Source organism: Mytilus edulis, chromosome 10, assembly GCF_963676685.1.
Source record: "Mytilus edulis chromosome 10, xbMytEdul2.2, whole genome shotgun sequence".
Taxonomy (NCBI): domain Eukaryota; kingdom Metazoa; phylum Mollusca; class Bivalvia; order Mytilida; family Mytilidae; genus Mytilus; species Mytilus edulis.
The window spans coordinates 44,575,285-44,603,230 of record NC_092353.1 but is presented as its reverse complement, the minus strand read 5'-3'; the positions used below and the strand labels follow the sequence as shown (position 1 = coordinate 44,603,230).

Genomic DNA, 27,946 nt, shown 5'->3' with positions numbered 1-27,946 from the left:
ACTTCTGGATACTATCTTATGATCATAAACAAGCTTCTGGCCACATACATGTATGATGCAAATCCAGGATAGTTTAAGAAACTTTATCCTCAGAGTGAATGTAATGTATCCCAGCAGAAAAACTAAGTTCATTTATAAGTGAAATACGGAAAAACAGGATTTTATTTTTTACAAAATTTACTTCTGGATACTATCTTATGATCACAAACAAGCTTCTGTCCAAGTTTGGGAGAAATTCAGGTAAGTTTATGAAAGATATTAAAATTTCAAAATCTTTAACCACAGAGTGAATATTTGTTGACGCCGCCGCCGATGGAATGTAGGATCGTTATGTCTCGCTTTTTCGACAAAAGTCAAAGGTTCCACAAAAATGAAAAGTGTGAGTGGGACATCCATGTACTATGGACACATTCTTGTTTTACATAAATTAGACCCTTAGTTTTTTTCTGTTTGAATTGTTAAACATTAGTCATTTTAGGGCACTTTTCAATTTGCTGTTTGGTTTGAACCAAGGCTCCGTGTTGAAGGAAGTACTTTGATCTATACAGGTTTACTTTTCACAAATTGTGACATGGATGGAGAGTTGGTCTCATTGGCACTCATCCCCACATCTTCTTATGTCTACATATAAAAAAGAAGATGTGGTATGATTGCCAATGAGACAACTGTCCACAAGAGACCAAAATGACACAGACATTAACAACTATAGGTCACCGTACGGCCTTCAACAATGAGCAAAGCCCATACCGCATAGTCAGCTATAAAAGGCCCCAATAAGACAATGTAAAACAATTCAAACGAGAAAAATAACTGCCTTATTTATATAAAAAGTATTCTTTAACTTATATTTGCACTATTCACAACAGCCAACCTACTTCATTCAAACTAATTTTAAATACTAGACTTAACGGTCCACAGATTTACAATGGACAGATGAACCAACCCACCCTACTATTGTTGGAAGTGCAAAGAGTCATCAGATTTTGTTCACTAGCTTTTTGCAGGCATCTTCAGTCAAAAATATGTAAGAATAATATACATGTAATTTTAAATGAATTTTTGCAATTTATTTTCAAACTTATCATACATTTGAAGGTTTTATCATATTTGAGTCAAACCATATAACAAAATCTTTATAAATATATTAATATTTTGGAAATGCTATTAATGCAGTAATTTTAATCAGTTTTGTTTCACTTTACACAGAACCAAACTCTTTCATCCAGTTTTGGTATTTTTCCAGATCTTGTGCTGAGACACTTTTGTTGACCTTTTTAATGGCCATTTCAAAGTCATCCATGTTGGGAGGTACTTCTAATTCTTCTTTCGGAATATTCCTGACTTGTTCTGGGGTCAAACCACTAATTCTTCTCCTAAAGGACATCATGGCTGCATCTCTACAACATATAATATGGACAGTTATATGTCTGTTTAGAGGCAATTTTAGAGGGTTTTTCAGGGGGCCTGCCCCCCCCCTTTTTCTGGGAAAAAATTGGTTGATTATATAGGTAATCACTGAAGCATGACTGGTGCTAGACCCCCTCTTACGAAAATTTCTGGATCCACCACTGTGTTTGATGGTACTCAATACACCTACTTTATTTTCATTAATTTTATTGGGAACATTTTATTGGTGTTTGAAATTGGACTGTTAAGCGAAAAACAAGTGCAAATGGTTTTACTACAACTATCACAAAATTTATTAAAATTATCAACAATCCATGTAAATGAGGTCAAGGTCAGATGAACCAACAAGACAAACATGTTCATCTAAGCAAGTGTTCTTAAATTTGTGAATGCATTAAACTATAGTACAAATGTATATGCCGAAACACATAATTAACAGCGCCTGGTGATGTTTCATAGCCTGACAGGTTTTATATCCATAACAGACCTTCATCTGAGGAAGAAACATGAATTCATATTTGCAAAACTTGTGGTAAACCTTGACCTATCACAAAACAAAAACTAGATATGGACAATTTGAAATTGTTACGCTGTCTGTACAACATAAATGATGACCCCCCCCCTCCTGATCATAAGAAATTATAAATGGAGAATGGAAATGAATGTGTCCAAAGTACACGGATGCCCCACTCGCACTCACTATCATTTTCCATGTTCAATGGACTGTGAAATTGGGTAAAAAATCTAATTTGGCATTAAAATGATCATTCCATAGGGAACATGTTTAAGTTTCAAGTTGATTGAAATCATTGGACTTCAGCTTCATCAAAAACTACCTTGACCAAAAACTTGAACTTGAAGCAGGACAGACGGACGAACAGACACACGGACAGACGAACGAACACACAGACCAGAAAAAATAATGCCCCTCTACTATTGTAGGTGGGGCATAATAAAAATGACCAACTAGCTGTCATTTTCAGAATATTTAAAAGAAATCAAAATCATGTGGCCATGCACACCTTCATAATGAACATTCTACTAAATATTAAAGCTGTATCTCCAAAACTGTAGGAGATAGCTGGACAAAGCATGATCTTTTTATGCAGCTAGTGCCAAATAATGACAAGATTTACATAAGAGAAACTCTACTCTATTGATAGGACGTAAATACTCAATGACTGATCAAACATTACTACAATCCAAAATGGCTGTATTGCATTCAGGAGATAATAAATGATTCCAATGATATCTACATTACATCAAGAATCATCTTTACATTTTATCCATGTTTTTTCTAACTAACCTGCACATATTAGTTATGTCAGCTCTATAATAACCTTAGAATCTATATATGTTATCTATGTATATCTGACTGACCTGCACACATTAGTTATGTCAGCTCCAGAATAACCCTCTAGATTACCAGCCAGTGAAGACAGCTTCACATCTTTATGGATATCTATTCCCTTCAGATTTATTTTCAGCAGTTCTTCTCTTCCTTCCTCTGTAGATAAAAATAATTCACCATTTATGTATTTGATAATAAGTAACATACAATATTCCATGTTTCATAAATTGAATAAGAAGGTATCAACAATAAACTGTTATCACAGAGATATGTCTCACTTTTTTTGTAATGTCCATAATGCAAATGTTGGTATTAAAAGAGGGACGAAAGATACCAAAGGGACAGTCAAACTCATAAATCTAAATCAAACTGACAATGCCATGGCTAAAAATGAAAAAGACAAACAAACAACAGCACACACGACACAACATAGAAAACTAAAGAATAAACAACACGAACCCCACCAAAAAACTAGGGGTGATCTCAGGTGCTCCGGAAGGGTAAGCAGATCCTGCTCCACATGCGGCACCTGTCGTGTTGCTTATGTGATAACAAATCCGGTAAATGGTCTAATTCGGTAGGTCACATTCATGAAAGGGAAGGGGATTGTAGTTAAGATGTAAGGAACATATCCGATATCATTTGTGAAACGGTTATTCCATAACGGTCAACCAACTCGTGATGGCGTCCGTAAAATTTACGAAGGGATGATTTCAACTTCACCATTTAGAACTCTTGGTTTAATAGCTTCCTTGTGAGCAGCAACCCTCTATCAAGAAAATCATGATAGGAAATGCAAGCACGGGAATATCGTATCACCTGGGAGATATATACCCTGTATGCAGGTGCTGCTGGAATATTGCTACTTAGAAATGGAAAGTTCACAATTGGAAAGCTGAAATCATCTCTTTTGTCGTAAAGTTTTGTTTTCAACCGACCCTCATTGTCAATTTCTAGATGTAAGTCAAGATATGAGGCCGACGTAACTGTATCTGTAGTATCCTTTATCTCTAGCTCGATTGGATAGATGCGTTCCACATAGTCACCAAATTTTGAATTATTTAGTGAAAGAACATCATCTATATAGCGAAAAGTAGAGTTAAAATAGCAACACTTTAACATGTAAGTTTTGCAAATATTCAAAGTCAATGAACCATGACTGAAGGTACATGGCTAAACAATCTCCATGGAAATGAGATGTGCCAATGCAAATACAACTGCATACCTAATATCATTGACTTATCATAAGTAGTTCCCTATAAACAAACCTAAACACAAACTAGTGCATGTAAACTAAGTAAAATTTCAAAATCAATAAACCATAACTAAGGGGTGGGTCAAGTAATCTCCATGGTAATGAGATATGCAAATGCTTATATAACTGCATACAAAATATCATTGACCTACCACTAGTGGTTCCCCATAAACGGGCCTAATCATAAACAAATACATGAAAACTAAGCAAAAGTGACCAGAATTAATAGACCATGACTGGGGAAAAAAAAGGAGGGAACCAAATAATTTCCATGGTAATGAGATGTGCCAAAGCTAATACAACTGTATACCAAATATATTTGACTTACCACTAGTGGTTTACCATAAACTAGACCTAATCACAAACTAATACATTGTTGACGCCACCACCGTCACCGCCGGAAACAGCATACCTATGTACTCTGTCAAGCGAGACAAAAACTGAATGATGATCTACTGAGCTCCTCCTTGGAGTTTCACAATTGTCAAATAATCACATTTTGGCCACTGTAATAATCAATCAACCCTCTTTTTTCTTTTATAAAAATCCTGGCTGTCAATACTTTTTTGGGGGTTGTTTGTTGTCCTTAATTTACCTTACCATTTCCTTATTTGTATATATGTAGATGAGAAAAGGGTAAATATACCTAGAACAAATCAATGTTCTAAAAAATTTTAAAACCAAAGTAGCATGTCATCAAATCTCTACCTTATGCAGTCGTCACATGATCTTATTGACCAATCAATCATACCTGTAGTTAGTGGAATGTAACATGTGCATGTAGCTTGTTATCAAACTGTATTCAATGCAGTAGTCACATGATCTTATTGACCAATCAATCATACCTGTAGGTAGTGGAATGTAGCTTGTAATCAAACTGTAGTCACATGATCATATTGACCAATCAAACATACCTGTAGGTAGTGGAATGTAGATTCTTTTCTCCAATCTTCTACGTAAAGCCTCATCTAAATCCCATGGAAAATTGGTAGCAGCTAAGACCATCACAATTTTTTGTTCTTCACTTTCATCTGCACTATTTCCTCCAACACCTAAACAAACAATTTTTTTTACAATCACATTTTTCTAATAATTTCTGATCTGACTGCAGTACCTAAACAAACTGAGATTTAATATGGGGATGAAGTCCCCTATTACAGTAGAAAATTCAATAAAAAAACAAATCGGGAAAATTTCCCGAATTTTTCATTGTACTAATGAACTCAAAATCGGGGAAAAAAATTTTTTGTCATGTTTTTTAATTTCCGGATCTGCGCAGAACACATAACTCTACTTCCTTCTTCCGGTCTTGTTGTCGTGAGACTTTGATTAGTCTTGTAAAATATAGGAACTCAAGGAACACAATACCAATATTTCATTTTTAATCATTCTTTGTCTTTGGTATGAATAAACGTTAGGCCTACCTGATGCATTGCGTTTCTTTGTTTACATTGAACATGACGTCATAACTTAAATAACGTCACAAGTAAAATCCCTAACAACAGAACCAAAATCGGAAACGTTACGGTATTTCCGTATCTTTTTTTTAACAAATATTTAAAATACAAAAAAAATAATTTAAACAAACTTCGTCCCCATTCACAGGTAATGCCTGCCTCATATTAATGAAAATTCTACTTAAATACCTATAAAACAGTCATAGTTTGAAACAAGTTCAATGCTGTTCCATCAGAAATGTACCTCTTAAAGGCAATTTATTTTGTAGTGCTGGTTGTACAAGTACAAAACTATTTTAAGCTTATAGGTCATTTCTGGAATCGTGTCTTTCACCAGAAAAGATCGTCAATTTCACACGCCTTTATGATGTCATTTACCAGATAGAAGGCGCGCCTGTCTCCCTGCTCTTTTAAAAGTTTTCAGTTCTTTCATAATTGTCATTCTGTAGGGTAGTATAGAAATAATTAATGTTTCGACTGAGGGAGGATGACCATCCTTTTAGATTTTAATTTCCCAAATATTTTGTACAGTATAAAATAAACCTTTTTCACCCATTTGCTCAACATGTGATGAAAATTTCTATGCAAAAGACATACATTTTTGTCACATGGTGATGGAAGTCAAATGACAGATTCATCTGAAAACCGTTTCCCGGAACTGGCCTTTACCTTGATGGTGTAAATGTACTTCGTGTGATGCTTAATCACTTGATAAAACTGTACTTTTATAGGAGAAACATGATGGGTGCCTCATGTGGAGCAGGATCTGTATTGTGTGTGTTGTTTTTATGCAAAATTGTTTTTTCTAGACATTGCAGGGATTTTTTTATGTCATATAATTTATAAATAATATTTTTTAAAACAAATTTCATATTAGTTGTTGTGAAGTGGACAGCTACTATCAGCTTCTTTTCTAGCTGCTATTGCAAAGATATTCACATGTGTAGATGATGTTTGTCACAAATGAATGATCCTCAATAAAGACAGGCTTAAAATGAAGACACAATCTAAACTGACCTGCAGGAGCCTTGATGTGATAGTACATGTACAATGGAGTATAAGGATCTGTGTGTTTTTGTTTTGTTTTTAAATAACAATAAAGTTACTGTGGATTCATTATTATTAGTTGGATACTAATATTCGTGGATGTCGCGGGTACAGGTAAACCAAGAAATTTAATGTTCAACAAAAGACAAATTTATATAGACTTGTATGCAGACTTAAGCAAAACCACGAAATTAAATTCCACGAAAATGTAAGTTTTCCTTAATCAATGAAAATTGGTACCCACGAAAATAAATGAATCCACAGTAGTTTTTTTCATTTAATTATAGCATGTTAGATTACAGTTAAACTTCCTGGGTCATGACACTGAATAATTTAAAGACTGATTACATACATTTCATGCATAGCAATCATAGCAATCGTAAGACACAATTTGCATAAAAGTCCATTCCAAAAATGACTTGCAAATACTGAATATTTATCATTCAAACCTATAGTCAAAGTACATAGATATGTTAAGTACAAGTCAACACATGCACTGAAATTAAACAGGAAAAATGTACAAGATCATGTAACACTGAATGAGACTAAAAGCAGGAGGGTTGAGATGTCAAAATAAAGATACTATTTTAACCCAGGACATGTTCATGCACCTGCCCCAACTTCAGATTTATATACCTCATATATTTTTTTTTTGTCATTTGTAGAATTCTGTGCTTTATAAAAGTCATTGAGACAATATAGAGCTTGAAATATTGTACAAACACCTATCAAAGACTGAGATGTCCATTGTTTGTTTTTGCCTTTGAGTTGCTGTCTCTCAACGAATAACCAAATGTTAACTCCTATCATTGGAAAATCATTAATATAATATGACAGAGTATCTTCAGATTGATTCACTTCATATTACTAATAATGTTATTTTTCCTACTGACAAGGCTTAGTATTATTATAAAAATGGTCTGGCGTATATATAAAATTTTAATCCCAGTATCTATGATGAGTTTATTTAATACAAAATGCATAATATTTATAGAGAAATACATTTTCATTCTTTCCACAATAATGTCATACATTCTATACTTTAAAAAGAACTTTGAAATGATTTTAAGATTTAAGATTGGTATGTAAAAAACCTGAAAAGTCAGACTTGAAAAAATTCATATTCTAAATGCAAGCCAATTGCAATCAATAAAATTTCCGCCAATGAGACAGCAACCTGCAAAACAATCACCAACATATATCTCAAGGTCAACATATAATTTTCAAAAATGTTTAATTTCTTCCCTCCTTTTCTATATTAATTTCCAATGGAAGTAACAACAGATTTGTCATGTTTATTTCTCATAAATACATTCAAAAACCAAGGGTTTAGGATAATGCATGTACTATCACATAATTAAAAAAAAAAGCATTTGTCATTCAAAAGAAATAGGGTGGCCTTAATCAAAATAAACAATCCTAGGATTGAATTGCACATCATAGTTGACTAAAGTTTAAAAAAAGAAAAAGTTATCATATCAAAGTTCTTTCCATTCCAACATACCTTCATACATTCCTAAGGTATCAAAATTTATAAGTACAATTAAAGTCAACAATTTACAATGGTCTTAGATCTAAAAGACAAGTTACAGTCAAATATTGACATCATGGAATTTTTGCAGAGCGGAAAGGGTCAAACAAATGAAATTGAACTTTAAAAAAAATGATCTTTAACAAATTTGTTTATCTTATAAGAAATATTGAAAATGTTCATGAAAGGAGTAGGTTCAGTAAGACCCCTTTTTGGCCCCAAAATATAGCAGTTTTACAAAATTGTTAAGTTGTAAACCTTTAGTTATTTATTGGACAGTAGAATGCTTCTGCTACATAAATATGGGCTGTTTTTGACAATACAATGCACATATATCCGGTACTAGCACCATTAAGTCATGCTAAATTACTGAAATCCTCATAATTCTAGCATTTTAGTTAAATTTTAGACGGTTTTCGTGTAAAACGAAAGTGGCCGCATTCGTGTTCATCCTTAATATTGAAATGTAAGTTGTATTCTATGATAATACATAACATATATAAAGGTTGAGGATGAACACGGATGCGGCCACTTTCATTTTGACCAAAAAACATCTGAAAAGTGACATTTTGCGGCATATTAGGTAGATTTTTCATATTTGAGCTTGAATCGGATCGTTTTTAATGACTAAATCTGTTAAAATCTTTCACATAAACTAATTAATTCAAATAAAATAGACACTTAAGTGTTTAAAAAGTGGTCAAAATCTTTTTTCAGATGAACCTGAAATTTGAGGCCAAAATCGGTCCTTACCAGACCTACTCCTTTTAAAAGATATAGATTTACAGATTCATGACAAGAATTAAAATTTGTTGTCTTGAATTTTGTAGTTTTAAAAATGATATGTTGCTTCTACTTAGTTTTTGTTGTGTTTTACTACTGAGGATTCATTACTATTAGCTGTATACCAATTTTTGTGGATTTCGTGGGTACATTCAGACCAAAATATATTTCAAATAGGCTTACAATGATTTTTTTGCAAAACCAAGAAATTAAGTATCCACTTAATCATAGTTCACAAAAATAAGTGAATCATAGTATACTGGTAAATATTTAATTGATATGGGGTCATAATCCTTGATTTAGAACAAGTTTATAAAATTAATAAAAATATAAGAATTGAATACTCCTAAAATAACTTGCAAAGTCTGATAAATGTAATAATATAAAAATTAAGATTCTTGCTTACGGTAATTTCAGACATGAAAATTCTTTATTGTACAATATCTTTTTAACGGACAAAAAGTTGTAATTGTCATTAGTGCAAATAAAAACTTACCATCCATTTGTACTAGCAATTCAGATTTGACTCGTCTGCTGGCTTCATGTTCTGAATCAGATCCACGTTTAGAACAAATAGAATCAATCTCATCTATAAATATGGTACTGGGTGCATAAAATCTGGCCTGTGATAACAAAAAAGATTTATTTATGACATAAAATCTAGCCTGTGATAAAAAAAGATTTATTTATGACATAAAAATCTGGCCCGGGATAAAAAAGATTTATTTATGACATAAAAATCTGGCCCGTGATAAAAAAGATTTATTTATGACATAAAAATCTGGCCTGTGATAAAAAAGATTTATTTATGACATAAAAATCTGGCCTGTGATAAAAAAGATTTATTTATGACATAAAAATCTGGCCCGGGATAAGATTTATTTATGACATAAAAATCTGGCCCGGGATAAAAAAGATTTATTTATGACATAAAAATCTGGCCTGTGATAAAAAAGATTTATTTATGACATAAAAATCTGGCCTGTGATAAAAAAGATTTATTTATGACATAAAAATCTGGCCTGTGATAAAAAAGATTTATTTATGACATAAAAATCTGGCCTGTGATAAAAAAGATTTATTTATGACATAAAAATCTGGCCTGTGATAAAAAAGATTTATTTATGACATAAAAATCTGGCCCGTGATAAAAAAGATTTATTTATGACATAAAAATCTGGCCCGTGATAAAAAAGATTTATTTATGACATAAAAATCTGGCCCGTGATAAAAAAGATTTATTTATGACATAAAAATCTGGCCCGTGATAAAAAAGATTTATTTATGACATAAAAATCTGGCCCGTGATAAAAAAGATTTATTTATGACATAAAAATCTGGCCTGTGATAAAAAAGATTTATTTATGACATAAAAATCTGGCCCATGATAAAAAAGATTTATTTATGACATAAAAATCTGGCCCGTGATAAAAAAGATTTATTTATGACATAAAAATCTGGCCCGTGATAAAAAAATTTATTTATGACATAAAAATCTGGCCCGTGATAAAAAAGATTTATTTATGACATAAAAATCTGGCCCGTGATAAAAAAGATTTATTTATGACATAAAAATCTGGCCCGTGATAAAAAAGATTTATTTATGACATAAAAATCTGGCCAGTGATAAAAAAGATTTATTTATGACATAAAAATCTGGCCTGTGATAAAAAAGATTTATTTATGACATAAAAATCTGGCCTGTGATAAAAAAGATTTATTTATGACATAAAAATCTGGCCTGTGATAAAAAAGATTTATTTATGACATAAAAATCTGGCCCGTGATAAAAAAGATTTATTTATGACATAAAAATCTGGCCCGTGATAAAAAAGATTTATTTATGACATAAAAATCTGGCCCGTGATAAAAAAGATTTATTTATGACATAAAAATCTGGCCCGTGATAAAAAAGATTTATTTATGACATAAAAATCTGGCCCGTGATAAAAAAGATTTATTTATGACATAAAAATCTGGCCTGTGATAAAAAAGATTTATTTATGACATAAAAATCTGGCCCGGGATAAAAAAGATTTATTTATGACATTAAAATCTGGCCTGTGATAAAAAAGATTTATTTATGACATAAAAATCTGGCCCGGGATAAAAAAGATTTATTTATGACATAAAAATCTGGCCTGTGATAAAAAAGATTTATTTATGACATAAAAATCTGGCCTGTGATAAAAAAGATTTATTTATGACATAAAAATCTGGCCCGGGATAAAAAAGATATATTTATGACATAAAAATCTGGCCTGTGATAAAAAAGATTTATTTATGACATAGAGGAAAGAGGAAAGAATCGCTCAAATTATATTCATACCAGTAAGAGTTATGTTGTAGAAAAAGAATCAACCTCAAAATAAATGAAAATTGCCTTTTCAGAATCTAAAGAACTATGGGTAATCTCATTGTTTGTACACCAAAATGAAAATAACGTTATGTCAATGTTCAAATTTCCATTTTTTAGAACGTTTTAAACCAATCACAATGTTTTGGTGTACACTATTGAAAATATTACCCATAATGCATAAGTTTTTGAAATGGCGAATTGAATACATCCATTTGCAATGATTTGTTTTGTTTTGCAAGTGCTCCTGAATTTTGTATTCACGTATCTTTGTAAACATCAAATGTTAACTGTTTATTCTGTCTCATTTTTTTTCATGAAATAGTTATTTTTCATACTATATAAATGGATTATGAAGTGAAATATAGTAACACATCAAGTCTACACGACAAGAGATTTTATGAAAATGGGAAAATATAACGTAACTCAGAACCTTGGATGACTTGAACATGTTGAACCTTATACAAGTTAAATAGTATGTCAGGTCTCATCTACTTGGACTAATCCAGCCATTTTAATAAAGGGGGTTCCCAACTCAGGACAAAAGGGGGGGTTTCCAACTCTATGTCCCCATTCAAATGCATTGATCATCCAAAAAAAAAGGGGGGGTCCAACCCCCGGAAACCTCCCCCTGGATCTGTATCAGGGTTCTTCTGTATAACATTATTTTTCTCTGTGAATTTGTCAGTAACTCAGTTTTTCTAGTATTTTCTATTAATTCAAGGCATTTCCATTTAATTTATCAGCAAGCTAGATATTTTTTTCGAAAAAATTGTCTGTACAATTATTTTTTCTTCTGTTTTAATAGGGATATTCTAGGAAAACATGTATGGGAGGGTTGGCCATTACATATTTTTGTTTGAGGATTAAAGGGTTAGAAGCAAATACAATTTAGTTAAAGATGAAAATAAGTTATGGGAGCAGGGGTATAAAAAAAGTTTTTTCCCATATGTGCCAATAGTACTTTTTCTATATAGACTTTCCTTTTTATGTTTTTACTTTAATAAAAAAGTTCAAGTATTTCTACAAAATGTATTTTCACATTATTCTAGACATTTTCGTACTTAATATGAGCAAAACCAAATTGCATGCATAGACACAATATATTTTTTAAATTTCCGGTTTGAACATTGTAAAGTTATAAGGCAACGCACTAATAAATTAATGAACAAATTTCTTTTTTTTAAGAGAAAACTGAAAATGATAAAATAAAAATGTTATGAATTTATTATCAAAATATCATGTGAAAATAATTGATCAAAGATAAAAAGCATGATGAATATATGAAGCGTGAAAGCCAATGTTCGACGATAAAAGTGATATATGAATCTATGAAGAACTACGACAGTTAGCACAAACTGAAAGGTCAAAGAGCAACATACCATTTCGAACAGTATACGGACAAGTTTTTCAGATTCCCCATGGTACTTTGATGTCAATGTGGAAGAGGAAACATTGAAAAAAGTTGTTCCACATTCTGTGGCTACAGCTTTTGCCAACAAGGTTTTTCCCGTTCCCGGTGGACCTACCATCAGCACACCCTAAACCAAGGCAAAAAAAGAAAAACAAAAATGTGTAACAACATATTTATATATCTTACCATTTCAAATAAGAGTCTTACTAACATCTCAGATTCCCCCCGGTATTTCGATGTGAGAGTTGAGGATGAGACATTAAAGAATGTAGTGCCGCACTCTGTTGCCACCGCTTTTGCCAACATCGTCTTTCCTGTACCAGGAGGCCCGACCATTAACACACCCTGCAGACAGAAACTCCAGCTTTAATTCAAAATCCTTCTGTAAATCTCTTGCTACTTACATACTGCTGTGGCCAGCATTATTACAAGAGCAGGTTCTCTTTGACATTTAACAATAGTTTTCTAAAGTGGGTGTGTCCTTCTTAATAGAAATTACATCTCTGAGTCTCTATCAAAAGTTCATTTCATGCGTCAATCTATCAAGGTGGTCATAACATATTCACTATATCAATCCTTATATATCCTTCATTGTATTGAACTATGATAGCTTTTGTCATCATGAATAATATTTAGATCTATATTTTGTTGAATATTAATTTCTGTCTTTTATAAAATATTCATTTTCATTAAGTTTGTTTTGGGGGAACATCTTTCTCATTACTATACAAACACAGATGTGGTTTTTAAATGACCAATCAAAAATCAGTCAACACTTTGTGTAGAGATAAATGCAATCAGGTTATAGGTCAATTGATTAACTTATTGTTGTGTTTGATAAGTTCCAGTGGTAGACAGTTCATGCAATTTGGGGACAAGCTTTTCAGAAAAATGTCATATGTATAACAATATTTATAACAATTGTGCAAAGTTTGGAGATACAAATTATATGAATCATTTCTAAAAGCTTCTATAAAAATTGGAACCTGAATATAATATTTCATAAAAAATGGACCATAGACGATAATTAACAAACACTTTTACTAATTTACATGTATATCTAGACAGTGTGATGTATTTATTCAATTAATAAATAAATTATTTGAATGTGCACACAATACCCTTACGATCACTGTTAATTTACTGGTAAAACAATTATAATCTATGTATTTACCCGCCAAGGTCTACGAATGCCTTTGAAAAAATCTGGAATGACAAGAGGTAGCACTACAGCCTCCTGCAGAAGTTTCTTAGCCTCTACTAAATCTGCAATGGATGACCTACAAATAAATAACCCTAATACTATAACTTTGATCAAATTTCAAGCTGCTTCTATTTTTGATGACATACCTGAGTGATCTCCTATAAGGTTATGCCCCCTTTACGATACAGGGTGTTGTTAAAAATTGCCTCAGATAGCCAGGTCACTTTTAAGCAAATTTGACATATTTAAAAAAAAATGCTTTGCTGAGTGCAGCCTGAACAGTTTGAACACAATATTCAAGCTTAATACTGTCTGAATTTGGATTGTGACATAATATAGCTTTCTGACAACAAAAAAATGTGGTCCAAGATCTTAAAAATATATTGCGCAATACTGTGCAATTGAAAATTTCTTCTTAAACTTTTTAAAAATTTTAAATTCAAAATTTTTTAAACCCCAACAAAAATAAATTGATGAGCAATTACCCCCAAACTCAAGCCCAGCATTCCCTTTGTAGTATGGAACCTTGCAGTACACTTTTAGAGAGATCTATATGCTTAAATACAAGTTATTGTCTGGAAACAGACAAATGCTTGTTTTTTGTCCCTTTTTTGCCCCTAACTCTTGCATGTCTGGGGCATTTCCCCCCAAACTCAATCCAAGCCTTCCCTTCATGATATGAATCCTTGTGGTACAATTTCAGAGAGATCCATAAACTAAAACACAAGTTATTGTCGGAAACTAAAAAATGCTTGTTTTTGGTCCCTTTTTTGCCCCTAATTCTTGCATGTTTGGGGCAATTATCCCCCAAATCAATCCCCATCTTCTTTTTGTAGTATTGAAACTTCTTGTAAAATTTCAGATGAGATCAGTTTACTTAAACTAAAGTTATTGTTTGGAAACCAAATGTGTCTTGGGACAACACCGCCGACGACGACAACATCTTCATAGCATCATACAAACCCCAAAAATATTTTTGCAGTCGTATAAAAATTAAAGGTAACATTTTCCCTAAGATTGCAGGTCCAATTTGATCATGTTCAATCAACTCATTTGCTAGTGAAAGATGTCTCTGTATATAAGTGCAGCAATCAGCATAAACAGTTATAAGATTAGTTTATAGTACAAAACTTGTCATATATGTATAATTTTTATCTAATCTTTTAATAAGTACAAGCCATTGGATTAAAACTCTCAAATTTAAGAATGAGTGTATTCTTCATGAATGAGAATCAAAGAACTACCTCAACAAAAACCGAAAATTTGGTATATTTGACTTTGATATATATATATATACTTGTATAGTGTAACCTGTGTTATCCAACACACTGGGGGACCAAAAAACATGTTGGATTAAGCAGGATGTCGAAATACTCAGGTTTTTTCCACAAGAATAAGCATAATTTGGCCCCATTAAAATGTGTCGATTAAAGCATGATGTTGGAATACTCAGATGTCAGATTAGGCAGGTTACACTTATGAACTGAAAATACTTATAAGATTTTTATCTTACCATGGAACACTAGGATTTTTCTGTATTATATCTCTTTCTAGTCCTTCTACTAATCCTTTATCATAGCCAGTAGGATCAAATTTCTTCTCTCCGTCCTCACCTTGCTGTACAGGGTAAAATAAGATATGTTGATTTAAATCAATTTTTTTTATTTCTTTATTTACAAATTATTTAAAATATGTGTTGCAAAAAGGACAAATTACAAATCAAAAAACAATAAATGACATGAAACTAATAACAAAAGTGTACTTTCAAAAGATCATAAAACTTGTATGATACAACTTAAAAACTTGATAAAACTGATAAAAGCACATAAATACAAGATTTCAATTTTGAGTAGAAACTAGCTTACTTAAAATACTCCCCCCCCCCCCCCCCCCCCCCCATAAATCTAATTCTTATCTTGATTCTATAGTAAAAGAAAATAGTTATAACAATATATCATAGAACCAATGTCTGAGAAATATAGCTCTGCATCTATACTTGTTACGACCACTTTGATAAAATTGATAAAAACATGTCAATTAAATCTGTCTTGTATTATTTCCAGCATCATTCATTCGGACCATTGCACTCAACATTTTCAATCAAATCATTAGAGAAAGAAATTCCTCCATTTAACCCTGTTAATCAATATATTTATATTCTCTTAATAGTCTAATTACAAAATTTACTTGTAAACCACATATTTGAAAATTTACACCCCATATTTGAACATTTAACTACCTCATGATGAAGAGATATTGTTATGAATATTATAGGGTTGTGTGGAAAAAACTATAATCTATAGATATATTTTATATTGCAGTTTCATGATTTTTCCTTTGATACCAATTTTCTTTGATTTCGTGGCTGCAGGTGAACCACATATTTAAATGTTCAAAATTACAATTTTTTTTAAGATGTGCAGACTTTGACAAAACAACGATATCAAATACCCAGGTAAATATAATTTTCCATTACAACATAAAAATTGTTACCAAGGAAAATGAATGAATTCATGGTATACAAAAATATAAACCTTTTTCTTATCCTTATTTTCTGGCCTGCCTCGGTTGTCACGTCCTTTGTCCACATTTCCATATGATGGTCCTCCTGCCCTATTTCTGTCCTGTTGTCTTGAAGGAGCTGGTTTTCCAGGACCCGGTCTTCTGACTGGTTCTTGTTTTCTAGGTGCAGGCCTCCCACCTCGAATATTTGGGGATGGTCTACAAATAACAAGCATAAATCTTTTCATAAGTAGTCAAATAACTATGATTTTCTTATATTATTGGAGCACAAACTTCATTTTAAGTAACCAAGATATAATACTTAATTACAAAAGTTTTAGCAAAACAGATTTTAAAAATTTAAATTCATGGAAACTATATATCAAGATCAATGCACAGTTTGCACCTGCATCGCTGCATGCAATTTATTGTTGTCACGTGTATACTAATGCATAACTGATCATTCCCTTGCACTGATGCAAAAAAAAACTTTGATGCGAGATGTAAAATGTAAAAAAATTGACAAACAGGAAGCTATTTAATAGCCACTATACAGCAGATGTTAAAATTGTTTACTCACTACATCGAAAATCATCAAGTTCAGACCATATATTTAATAATTGCCTTTCTTAGAAACCAAAATAACTTTGAAAAAATTTAACTTTGTGTTGTAGAAATTTAAATTGCCAGCAAAAGAGAAGGGGCTACATGGCAGTTGAAACAATGGCCTACTCCCTACAACTCAGCATTTTCTAGTTGGAGACCAGATATCAAATTTCCTTGTGAGGATGGACAGAGACAAGGAAATTTGACCTGCTTCAGCCATTGGTCATGCAGGTAAGATATAAGGTTGCGTAAGTCTTGAAAATATCAAGTAAATAGTCAAATTTTAACATGTCCTGTAAACACCCCATTTGAAAATTTAACCATTTCAAGAGAGGACATGTTAGTATATTGCTTGATGAATAAGAATATAGAACCAACAGGGGCAGATCTAGCCATTTTTAAAAGGAGGGTTCCCAACCCAGTATAAAGGAGGGGGATTCCAACCACATGTCCCCATTCAAATGCATTGATCGTCCAAAACAAAGGAGAGGTTCCAAAGCCAAACAGATAAAGGATAGAGAACCAGTCTACCCTCCCCCTGGATCTGTAACTGACGAGGCTAACTTGATATCACTAACCTATATTCCACAGGTGTAGGAGGAGGCCATACATCAGGGTCTCTTGTTGGCTCTTCATGTCTGGCATAATCTTGAAATGGACTTCCATAATCATTATCACCCTGCTGATGTCTAGGATTGTTAGACTTAAAACTTGCCAATGTTTCATTAATATCTTTCACTCTGTCATGTTCTTGGCTGATCAAATCTCTTGCCTGAAACATAAAAAATGTGACATTCAGGGGCGTAGAATTCAATTCAAAAAATTTTGGACTTTTTTGTTAAAAAATCATAAAAAAATTGTGAAATGCACTAATGTAATGTTTGACTTGAAACATGTATATTTCATAGCTTAAATGTCAGGGTTTGATATTTTTTATACCGAATTCTCTCCACTAATTGTCTATGGACTTGGTATATTAAAATGATTGGATGGATCTTAACAGCAGTATACCAATAACGAGAAATTCCAAATTTTAGGATATAAGGCGTTACTTAACATTTCAATAGTCCTAGGCAAGGATTTTATGAACGGGAGGCATAATTATGATTGCCATGGTAGAGGGTCCATGGGGAAGCTCAGAAGCTCCTGGATTTCAACAATTTAGCATCCACTTATAAAGTAGCCAGACTGATAAATATCTCTCTATTTAAGATTAAGTTCTGGTTTCTTTGAATGACACAACAAACAAACACTGAAGTATTATGTAAAGTTCTTTTCGATAGTTTTTTTTAATTATTATTACACCTCATCTGGACCCGCCCCTGACATTTTCATCAAAAGTAGTGATTTTGCCAGCTCTTATCATTTTCATCAGTTACGAATTAATTACATGAATCTAAAAAAACGTAATTCTGATCAATTTCATCACTAAAATTTGTAATACATGTACATGTAGCAGAATTAAATAAGAACATAATATTTCTGATGATTTTACAGAAAATTGTCCTGAAATTGTGTTACAGCATTGGTGTACATAACTTTATCCAAGGATGCTTCAAATATGTTGAGATAATTACAATCAAATTTATTCTGAACATTAAAAAAAACACCCATATGATCAAATTTCAAGAAATAATAGAAGTTAACAGACTTCAAAGAAAAACAACAAGCGTTAGTTCTGTCATCATTGTATCATCATAGAGAATGCCAGTTTTCCTGAGGATTGGTGGTTCTGAGGCTTTCTCTCATAGTTTGCCCACTTCATTCTGTGTTCATCAATAAAACTGGCAATAAATGATTAGTTTTTAAAAGTATCTGAAAGTATTCTTTGTAGGTACGATCATTACAATGTATATAGAATCATATTCAAAACAGTGTGGCTGTGGCCATTGATTGACAACCTAAATTATCCCATTGACTGGGACAGATTAGGTGAACGTTTGTCTGTAGCGACCACTGCTCACTACTAACTTATTATAGAATTTAAACTGTGGGGTCACCAAAGGTTCTTAACGCCTTTAATAATAAAATAATTCGAAAAATTAATCAGGAATAACCTTTATGTTTTGATTTATATTATTGATATAATTATTGACAATGCTGGACAGAATAAAAAATCACAGTTCCTGTCTTCATCTGATTGATTAAATAACCAGCAAAAAATCATCATGATCATGGAAATTAGGGTAACAGAGGTACATGTTATCAGTGTATATGTATGTTTGTGCAAATACATGTAAATTTATCTTCTAAAACTATACCTGCATCCATTTTCTTTTTCTATCTGGCTCTCCTATTGATGTCAGAAGTTTCTGTATTTGTTGTAGAACTCCTTGATAATACACCAAAGAAGTGTCATAGTTCCCTAACAAGGCATTCTCTCTACCTAATTTAGTGTTTTCTTCAATTTCACCAAGAATAATTGATGAACTCATCATACAGATTGATGTTTCTGCCTCCAAAAAGAAAATTACATTCATTTAATAGGCTATCAATTGTACTAGTAAATATGAATGTTTAAAGTTTACCTATTCATTATTATGTATAAATATAAAACAGAAGATGCGGTATAATTGCTAATGAGACAACTCTCCACCAGAGACCAAAATAACACAGCAATTAACAACTATATGTCACCGTACAGCCTTCAACAATGAGCAGAGTTGGTATGTTAGGATTTACATAGTAGTTACATAATAATCATTGTGACATTGATATGATTGAAATGTATGAGAAAATGATAGTTACTGTATGTGAATGCCAAGAGGGACCAAAATTTCAAGAATAATTTGATTTATATTACATTTACATGCATCTGGAAATTAAGGTCAATTAAATTCAACAGAGTTCTAAATGTTCTAGATCTGTTTGTAGATCAATTATTCTATACTCTACAAAAGTAAAAGATCTTAGGAAATCTGGAAAACCATTTGAAAAAGGAAATAAGTCATTACATCTAGGATATCATTGTCACTTTGTTTTATAAAATGAGAATGGAAATGGGGAATGTGCGAAAGAGACAACAACCCGACCATAGAAAAAAACAACAGCAGAAGGTCACCAACAGGTCTTTAATGTAGCGAGAAATTCCCGCACCCGGAGGCGTCCTTCAACTGGTCCCTAAACAAATATATACTAGTTCAGTGATAATGAACGCCATACTAATTTCCAAATTGTACACAAGAAATAAAATTAAAATAATACAAGACTAACAAAGGCCAGAGGCTCCTGACTTGGGACAGGCGCAAAAATGCGGCGGGGTTAAACATGTTTGTGAGATCTCAACCCTCCCCCTATATTTTGGAAATATTATGCACCAACTAGCTAACAATACATTAAAAATGAAAATATTCTAGCTGTATGTGTAGATTTCATGTCAAATTGAGTCTCAAAGTTGAGAGCAAAATTTCCCGTCAACATCCAGCCTAAAAAATGGTTTCTGAAACAAATTAAACTAGAGGCTCTAAAGAGCCTGTGTCGCTCACCTTGGTCTATGTGCATATTAAACAAAGGACACAAATGGATTCATGACAAAATTGTATTTTGGTGATGGTGATGTGTTTGAAGTTCTTACTTTACTGAACGATTTTGCTTCTTACAATTATATCTATAATGAACTTTGCCCATTAGTAACAGAGAACTATATTTGGTAAAAATTTACATATATTTACCAAATTAATGAAAATTGTTAAAAATTGACTATAAAGGGCAATAACTCCTTAAGGGGTCAATTGACCATTTAGGTCATGTTGACTTATTTGTAGATCTTACTTTGCTGAACATTATTGCTGTTTACAGTTTATCGCTATCTATAATAGTATTCAAGATAACCAAAAACGGCAAAATTTCTTTAAAAATTACCAATTGGAGGGCAGCAACCCAACAACCAGTTGTCCAATTCATCTGAAAAATTCAGGGCAGATAGATATTGACTTGATTAACAATTTAACTTCTTGTCAGATTTGCTCTAGATGCTTTGAATTCATAGTTATAAGCCAAAAACTGCATTTTACCCCTATGTTCTATTTTTAGCCGTGGCGGCCATCTTGGTTGAATGGCCAGGTCATCGGACACATTTTTCAAACTAGATACCCCAAAGATGATTGTGGCCTAGTAGTTTCAGTGGAGATTTTGTAAAAGATTACTTAGATTTATGAAAAATGGTTAAAGATTGACTATAAAGGGCAATAACTCCTAAAGGGGTCAACTGACCATTTGGTCATGTTGACTTATTTGTAGATCTTACTTTGCTGAACATTATTGCTGTTTACAATTTATCTCTATCTATAATAATATTCAAGATAATAACCAAAAACAGCAAAATTTCCTCAAAATTACCAATTCAGGGGCAGCAACCCAACAACCGATTGACCGATTCATCTGAAAATTTCAGGGCAGATAGATCTTGACCTGATAAACATTTTTATCCCATGTCAGAATTCCTCAAAATGCTTTGGTTTTTGAGTTATAAGCCAAAAACTGCATTTTACCCCTATGTTCTTTTTTTAGCGGTGGCGGCCATCTTGGTTGGTTGACCAGGTCACGCCACACATTTTTTAAACTAGATACCCCAAAGATGATTGTGGCCAAGTTTGGATTATTTTGGCCCAGTAGTTTCAGAGGAGAAGATTTTTGTAAAAGATTAATTTAATTTATGAAAAATGGTTAAAATTGACTATAAAGGGCAATAACTCCTAAACGGGTCAACTGACCATTTTGGTCATGTTGACTTATTTGTAGATCTTACTTTGCTGAACATTATTGCTGTTTACAGTTTATCTCTATCTATAATAATATTCAAGATAATAACCAAAAACAGCAAAATTTCCTCAAAATTACCAATTCAGGGGCAGCAACCCAACAACCGATTGACTGATTCATCTGAAAATTTCAGGGCAGATAGATCTTGACCTGGTAAACATTTTTATCCCGTCAGATTTCCTCAAAATGCTTTGGTTTTTGAGTTATAAGCCAAAAACTGCATTTTACCCCTTTGTTCTATTTTTAGCCGTGGCGGCCATCTTGGTTGGTTGACCAGGTCACGCCACACATTTTTTAAACTAGATACCCCAAAGATGATTTTGGCCAAGTTTGGATTAATTTGGCCCAGTAGTTTCAGAGGAGAAGATTTTTGTAAAAGATTACTTTAATTAACGAAAAATGGTTAAAAATTGACTATAAAGGGCAATAACTCCTAAACGGGTCAACTGACCATTTTGGTCATGTTGACTTATTTGTAGATCTTACTTTGCTGAACATTATTGCTGTTTACAGTTTATCTCTATCTATAATAATATTCAAGATAATAACCAAAAACAGCAAAATTTCCTCAAAATTACCAATTCAGGGGCAGCAACCCAACAACCGATTGACCGATTCATCTGAAAATTTCAGGGCAGATAGATCTTGACCTGATAAACATTTTTATCCCATGTCAGATTTCCTCAAAATGCTTTGGTTTTTGAGTTATAAGCCAAAAACTGCATTTTACCCCTATGTTCTATTTTTAGACGTGGCAGCCATCTTGGTTGGTTGACCGGGTCACGCCACACATTTTTTAAACTAGATACCCCAATGATGATTGTGGCCAAGTTTGGTTTGATTTGGCCCAGTAGTTTCAGAGGAGAAGATTTTTGTAAAAGTTAACGACGACGGACGACGACGGACGACGGACGACAAGTGATGAGAAAAGCTCACTTGGCCCTTCGGGCCAGGTGAGCTAAAAAGCCTTTCAAGACATCATCATTATTTGGACTAAGTAATAAAACGGTTTATTTAAATGGGGATTGTGTCATTGAAAGAGACAACAAGTGCACAACCCAATCAAAATAGACAGTTAGACATATGTAATCCCTTTTGGGATTCTGAATCTGTAGTGATTTTCTTTTTTTTATAAAGGTAAATCATGTTTTATTAATAGTTTTTCACATTTGTTAGTGGATACATCAAATACCGGTACCTTATCCCGGCCTCGTTAACCGTTAGTAGTATATAATAAATTTTGTTAGTACTTGTTAGTTTAATTTGTCTGTAAAACATACATTTATAAATTATAATATAATCCAACTACCGGTAATTGTCTAGTCAACCAAGCCACCAATATCAGAAAATCTCTCCAGACTAACAGCCCTATATATGCACCAAACCCATTGTAGTATAATCTATTTGTTGACCATGGTCCTTATATTATCTTGCAGAAGCAGAAGCAGAAGTTCAAAAAAGACAAAAGAGTAACATGGAGCACATTGTACAGAGCAAATGTATGACTTAGTCTTTCTTTTTTCGCAATGTTGGGCAAAATATTTTCATCAAATTGAAAACAATTAAATTAATGTAACCTGATTGGTTGCAACTTTTGATAAAATAATTTCTCTATTATTTAGTGTATTAAGTTTATACTGTTAAATCTTAATTTTTTCAAGTTAAATCAAAATAAATCACAGGCACTTGTTTTCTATCCATGGCAAGCCCTATATATATTACGTAATATACAGATATAGTAGATCTTGCCATGGATAGAAAACAAGTCATCAACACTGCGTATCATCGCAACCAGAAATTGGGTACTACCAAGCATAGAAAAAAATAGTAAACAAGGTAGGAGTTCATTCAATTTAAAGCATTTCTACTGATTTGATGAGGTTACCGCTGAAGGAATGATTTTCTGATATATGTCTTTAAATTTTTAGGGTGATAAATACTAAATTAAGACAAGATTTTGTGTTATACTCCAAAACTTGCCACTTAGTACCGGAAAATTTCGAGGTCGACCGTCCTCTGACACCCCATTTGCAAGTTAGTCAACTGTTTTTCATTATTTTTCCAGACACGTTTTTAGATTATGATAGTGTGACATCATATTTACTGAAATTTGTTGTCAAAAAGATGTTTTTTAAGGAATATAGACCAAAACATTGTTTGTTTAATGTATGGCGAATTGCAGGTTGTTGTACGGCGAATTGCAAAATACATGTATTGTAATTTAAAGATGAACTTAATCACTGTTAAGTAAATATCAAGTGATGATATTTTGTCCATATCAAAGCTTTAACGGCTTACAAATATACAAAATTAACTACATATCTAATATTATAAAATATATGCTGGTATAATTTCGTTCAGAAGTCGTTGTTGCGTACCTCTATTCTACTTTTTTTAAAAGACCAAAATTATTTTTTCAACCATATTATCCTAAATACATTCATATATAGTTATACTACTAACGACTGTTGTCTTATTTGTTGTAAGGGTTAAATTTTGCAAGTTAAGCAAACTAGAGGCTCTAAAGAGCCTGTGTCGCTCACCTTGGTCTATGTGCATATTAAACAAAGGACACAAATGGATTCATGACAAAATTGTATTTTGGTGATGGTGATGTGTTTGAAGTTCTTACTTTACTGAACGATTTTGCTTCTTACAATTATATCTATAATGAACTTTGCCCATTAGTAACAGAGAACTATATTTGGTAAAAATTTACATATATTTACCAAATTAATGAAAATTGTTAAAAATTTACTATAAAGGGCAATAACTCCTTAAGGGGTCAATTGACCATTTAGGTCATGTTGACTTATTTGTAGATCTTACTTTGCTGAACATTATTGCTGTTTACAGTTTATCTCTATCTATAATAGTATTCAAGATAACCAAAAACGGCAAAATTTCTTTAAAAATTACCAATTGGAAGGCAGCAACCCAACAACCAGTTGTCCAATTCATCTGAAAAATTCAGGGCAGATAGATATTGACTTGATTAACAATTTAACTTCTTGTCAGATTTGCTCTAGATGCTTTGAATTCATAGTTATAAGCCAAAAACTGCATTTTACCCCTATGTTCTATTTTTAGCCGTGGCGGCCATCTTGGTTGAATGGCCAGGTCATCGGACACATTTTTCAAACTAGATACCCCAAAGATGATTGTGGCCTAGTAGTTTCAGTGGAGATTTTGTAAAAGATTACTTAGATTTATGAAAAATGGTTAAAGATTGACTATAAAGGGCAATAACTCCTAAAGGGGTCAACTGACCATTTTGGTCATGTTGACTTATTTGTAGATCTTACTTTGCTGAACATTATTGCTGTAAACAATTTATCTCTATCTATAATAATATTCAAGATAATAACCAAAAACAGCAAAATTTCCTCAAAATTACCAATTCAGGGGCAGCAACCCAACAACCAATTGACCGATTCATCTGAAAATTTCAGGGCAGATAGATCTTGACCTGATAAACATTTTTATCCCATGTCAGAATTCCTCAAAATGCTTTGGTTTTTGAGTTATAAGCCAAAAACTGCATTTTACCCCTATGTTCTATTTTTAGCGGTGGCGGCCATCTTGGTTGGTTGACCAGGTCACGCCACACATTTTTTAAACTAGATACCCCAAAGATGATTGTGGCCAAGTTTGGATTAATTTGGCCAAGTAGTTTCAGAGGAGAAGATTTTTGTAAAAGATTAATTTAATTTATGAAAAATGGTTAAAATTGACTATAAAGGGCTATAACTCCTAAACGGGTCAACTGACCATTTTGGTCATGTTGACTTATTTGTAGATCTTACTTTGCTGAACATTATTGCTGTTTACAGTTTATCTCTATCTATAATAATATTCAAGATAATAACCAAAAACAGCAAAATTTCCTCAAAATTACCAATTCAGGGGCAGCAACCCAACAACCAATTGACTGATTCATCTGAAAATTTCAGGGCAGATAGATCTTGACCTGATAAACATTTTTATCCCATGTCAGATTTCCTCAAAATGCTTTGGTTTTTGAGTTATAAGCCAAAAACTGCATTTTACCCCTTTGTTCTATTTTTAGCCGTGGCGGCCATCTTGGTTGGTTGACCAGGTCACGCCACACATTTTTTAAACTAGATACCCCAAAGATGATTGTGGCCAAGTTTGGATTAATTTGGCCCAGTAGTTTCAGAGGAGAAGATTTTTGTAAAAGATTACTTTAATTAACGAAAAATGGTTAAAAATTGACTATAAAGGGCAATAACTCCTAAACAGGTCAACTGACCATTTTGTTCATGTTGACTTATTTGTAGATCTTACTTTGCTGAACATTATTGCTGTTTACAGTTTATCTCTATCTATAATAATATTCAAGATAATAACCAAAAACAGCAAAATTTCCTCAAAATTACCAATTCAGGGGCAGCAACCCAACAACCGATTGACCGATTCATCTGAAAATTTCAGGGCAGATAGATCTTGACCTGATAAACATTTTTACCACATGTCAGATTTGCTCTAAATGCTTTGGTTTTTGAGTTATAAGCCAAAAACTGCATTTTACCCCTATGTTCTATTTTTAGCCGTGGCGGCCATCTTGGTTGGTTGACCGGGTCACGCCACACATTTTTTAAACTAGATACCCCAATGATGATTGTGGCCAAGTTTGGTTTGATTTGGCCCAGTAGTTTCAGAGGAGAAGATTTTTGTAAAAGTTAACGACGACGGACGACGATGACGACGGACGACGGACGCCAAGTGATGAGAAAAGCTCACTTGGCCCTTCGGGCCAGGTGAGCTAAAAAACGACTATTCATCTTTTGTTGGTGCTGTGTTCTTTTGTTTTTTTTATATAAACATTGGAGATGTGGTATGATTGCAAATAAGATACATGTAACTATCCACCAGGGTTAAATAAAGTATTTAAGCAATTATATGCTATCGTACGGCCTTCAAGAACGAAAACTCTTAACTTAAAGATGGCTATAAAAAGCCCAGACACGAAAATTGTGGAATGGTTCAATAAGAAAAACTAACGGCCTAACTCATAACAAAACAATTTACGAAAAACAGCAAATATGATATGAGTATGCAGCATCAGGATTCAAAAATATTGCAACCTGTCCATATTAGATGGTATTTGATTATATTCATTTAACTTACAAGTCGAAGATGCTAGCTTTTGTGTATTGCATTAATAAGTTTATAACATTAAAATGCTGACAACCAAAAACACTTCTTACAATGTCATCTGTATTCTCAAGTAGAAAGTTTAAATAAATAATCAAGTCCTAGCTATAGGCGGATTTGTATCCCTTGTATCAGATTCTTCTTTCATTCTTTCCAATAATGATGAATATAACATGTATAAGGTTAATATTTAAAATAAAATAATTAGTGTTAACCACCGAGCTTGTTAATTACTTACTAGAAAAGAAGTTGAGTTCTTTTTTTTTTAGAAAATTAAATTATGTTCTTTAACATGTTTAAACTAATATATTGACTGTATCTGCCTTTTTACAAATAAGACAATAACATTATTTGAATAAGGAGACGTGGAATGATTTCCAAAGAGAGGATTATCCAACAAAGTCCAAATGAAATGAATTTGACCAACTATTGGTCACTATACACTTCACAATGAACAAAACCCATACCGTATCAAAATTGTCTGATTTAATTTTATGACAAAATCATAAACAACTTGATGTCAAACAGTAACCTATGACAGCCACTATATTAGATGTTCCCGACCAGGGACAGACACATATATATAATGTCAGGCCTAGACACAGGTCAGTTAAACAGTGACATGCTTTTCCGAAAGTTACAACATTTGCCAGTTTTTGTATATATGCCGTATTCATATTGTATACATCGGGTATTCCTTAACGTTACCAATTTCGGCGATTTCCTGACACAGGCACTTGTTAACATATACGTTAATAGTGCCAATAGTGGGTCTTCCAATGGATAGAAACAAGTGCCTGTGACTGTGTTTCCAGAACTGAAAATAGACAATTTGGAAATGACTAAAACACGTTATTCCCAAGGCAAGAGGTTACTATATTCGATAGATTAATTTGTTAAGCTTGTACATTTGAAGAAATTGTTCACATATATTGTTATACAAATGTATTTTTCTGTTGTTAATTCTAATTATATTAGAATGAGATATTTCTTACGATTTTTTTCTTCTTTAAATATTCGGAAGTGGTGATTTGTGTGTAAAAGTAAAACCAAATCGGACATGCGACATTCCGGAATAAGTTTGGGTCATCTCG

At 32.7% G+C, this 27,946-nt stretch overlaps 1 protein-coding gene across 3 annotated transcripts; it reads right to left on the bottom strand.

Moving 5' to 3' along the window:
* Positions 1-1,042: 1,042 nt before the first annotated feature.
* On the bottom strand, positions 1,043-27,946 carry LOC139491262 (katanin p60 ATPase-containing subunit A1-like). Of its 3 annotated transcripts, none has more exons than XM_071278793.1 (11): positions 27,848-27,946; positions 19,175-19,369; positions 17,492-17,685; positions 16,340-16,526; positions 15,319-15,422; positions 13,776-13,881; positions 12,788-12,946; positions 9,328-9,454; positions 4,928-5,065; positions 2,788-2,914; positions 1,043-1,397 (listed from the first exon to the last, which is right to left on the bottom strand). In XM_071278793.1, exons 2-11 carry the CDS (start codon positions 19,349-19,351, stop codon positions 1,199-1,201), a joined length of 1,518 nt encoding a protein of 505 aa, XP_071134894.1. In that variant the 5' UTR covers positions 19,352-19,369; positions 27,848-27,946; the 3' UTR covers positions 1,043-1,198. The 3 variants fall into 3 exon arrangements, with proteins under 3 accessions (XP_071134894.1, XP_071134892.1, XP_071134893.1); XM_071278791.1 differs by lacking the exon at positions 12,788-12,946 and adding an exon at positions 12,570-12,728 and having other exon boundaries at positions 27,848-27,927; XM_071278792.1 differs by lacking the exon at positions 27,848-27,946 and having other exon boundaries at positions 19,175-19,363.

Coding starts and splice junctions, on each gene's coding strand:
- LOC139491262 (XM_071278793.1), bottom strand. CDS start 19,351: ATGATGAGTTCATCAATTATTCTTGGTGAAATTGAAGAAAACACTAAA. Junction 13,882..15,318: donor AAAAATCCTAGTGTTCCATG/GTAAGATAAAAA, acceptor ATTTATTTGTAG/GTCATCCATTGCAGATTTAG. Junction 9,455..12,787: donor TAAGACTCTTATTTGAAATG/GTAAGATATATA, acceptor TTGTTATCACAG/GCCAGATTTTATGCACCCAG.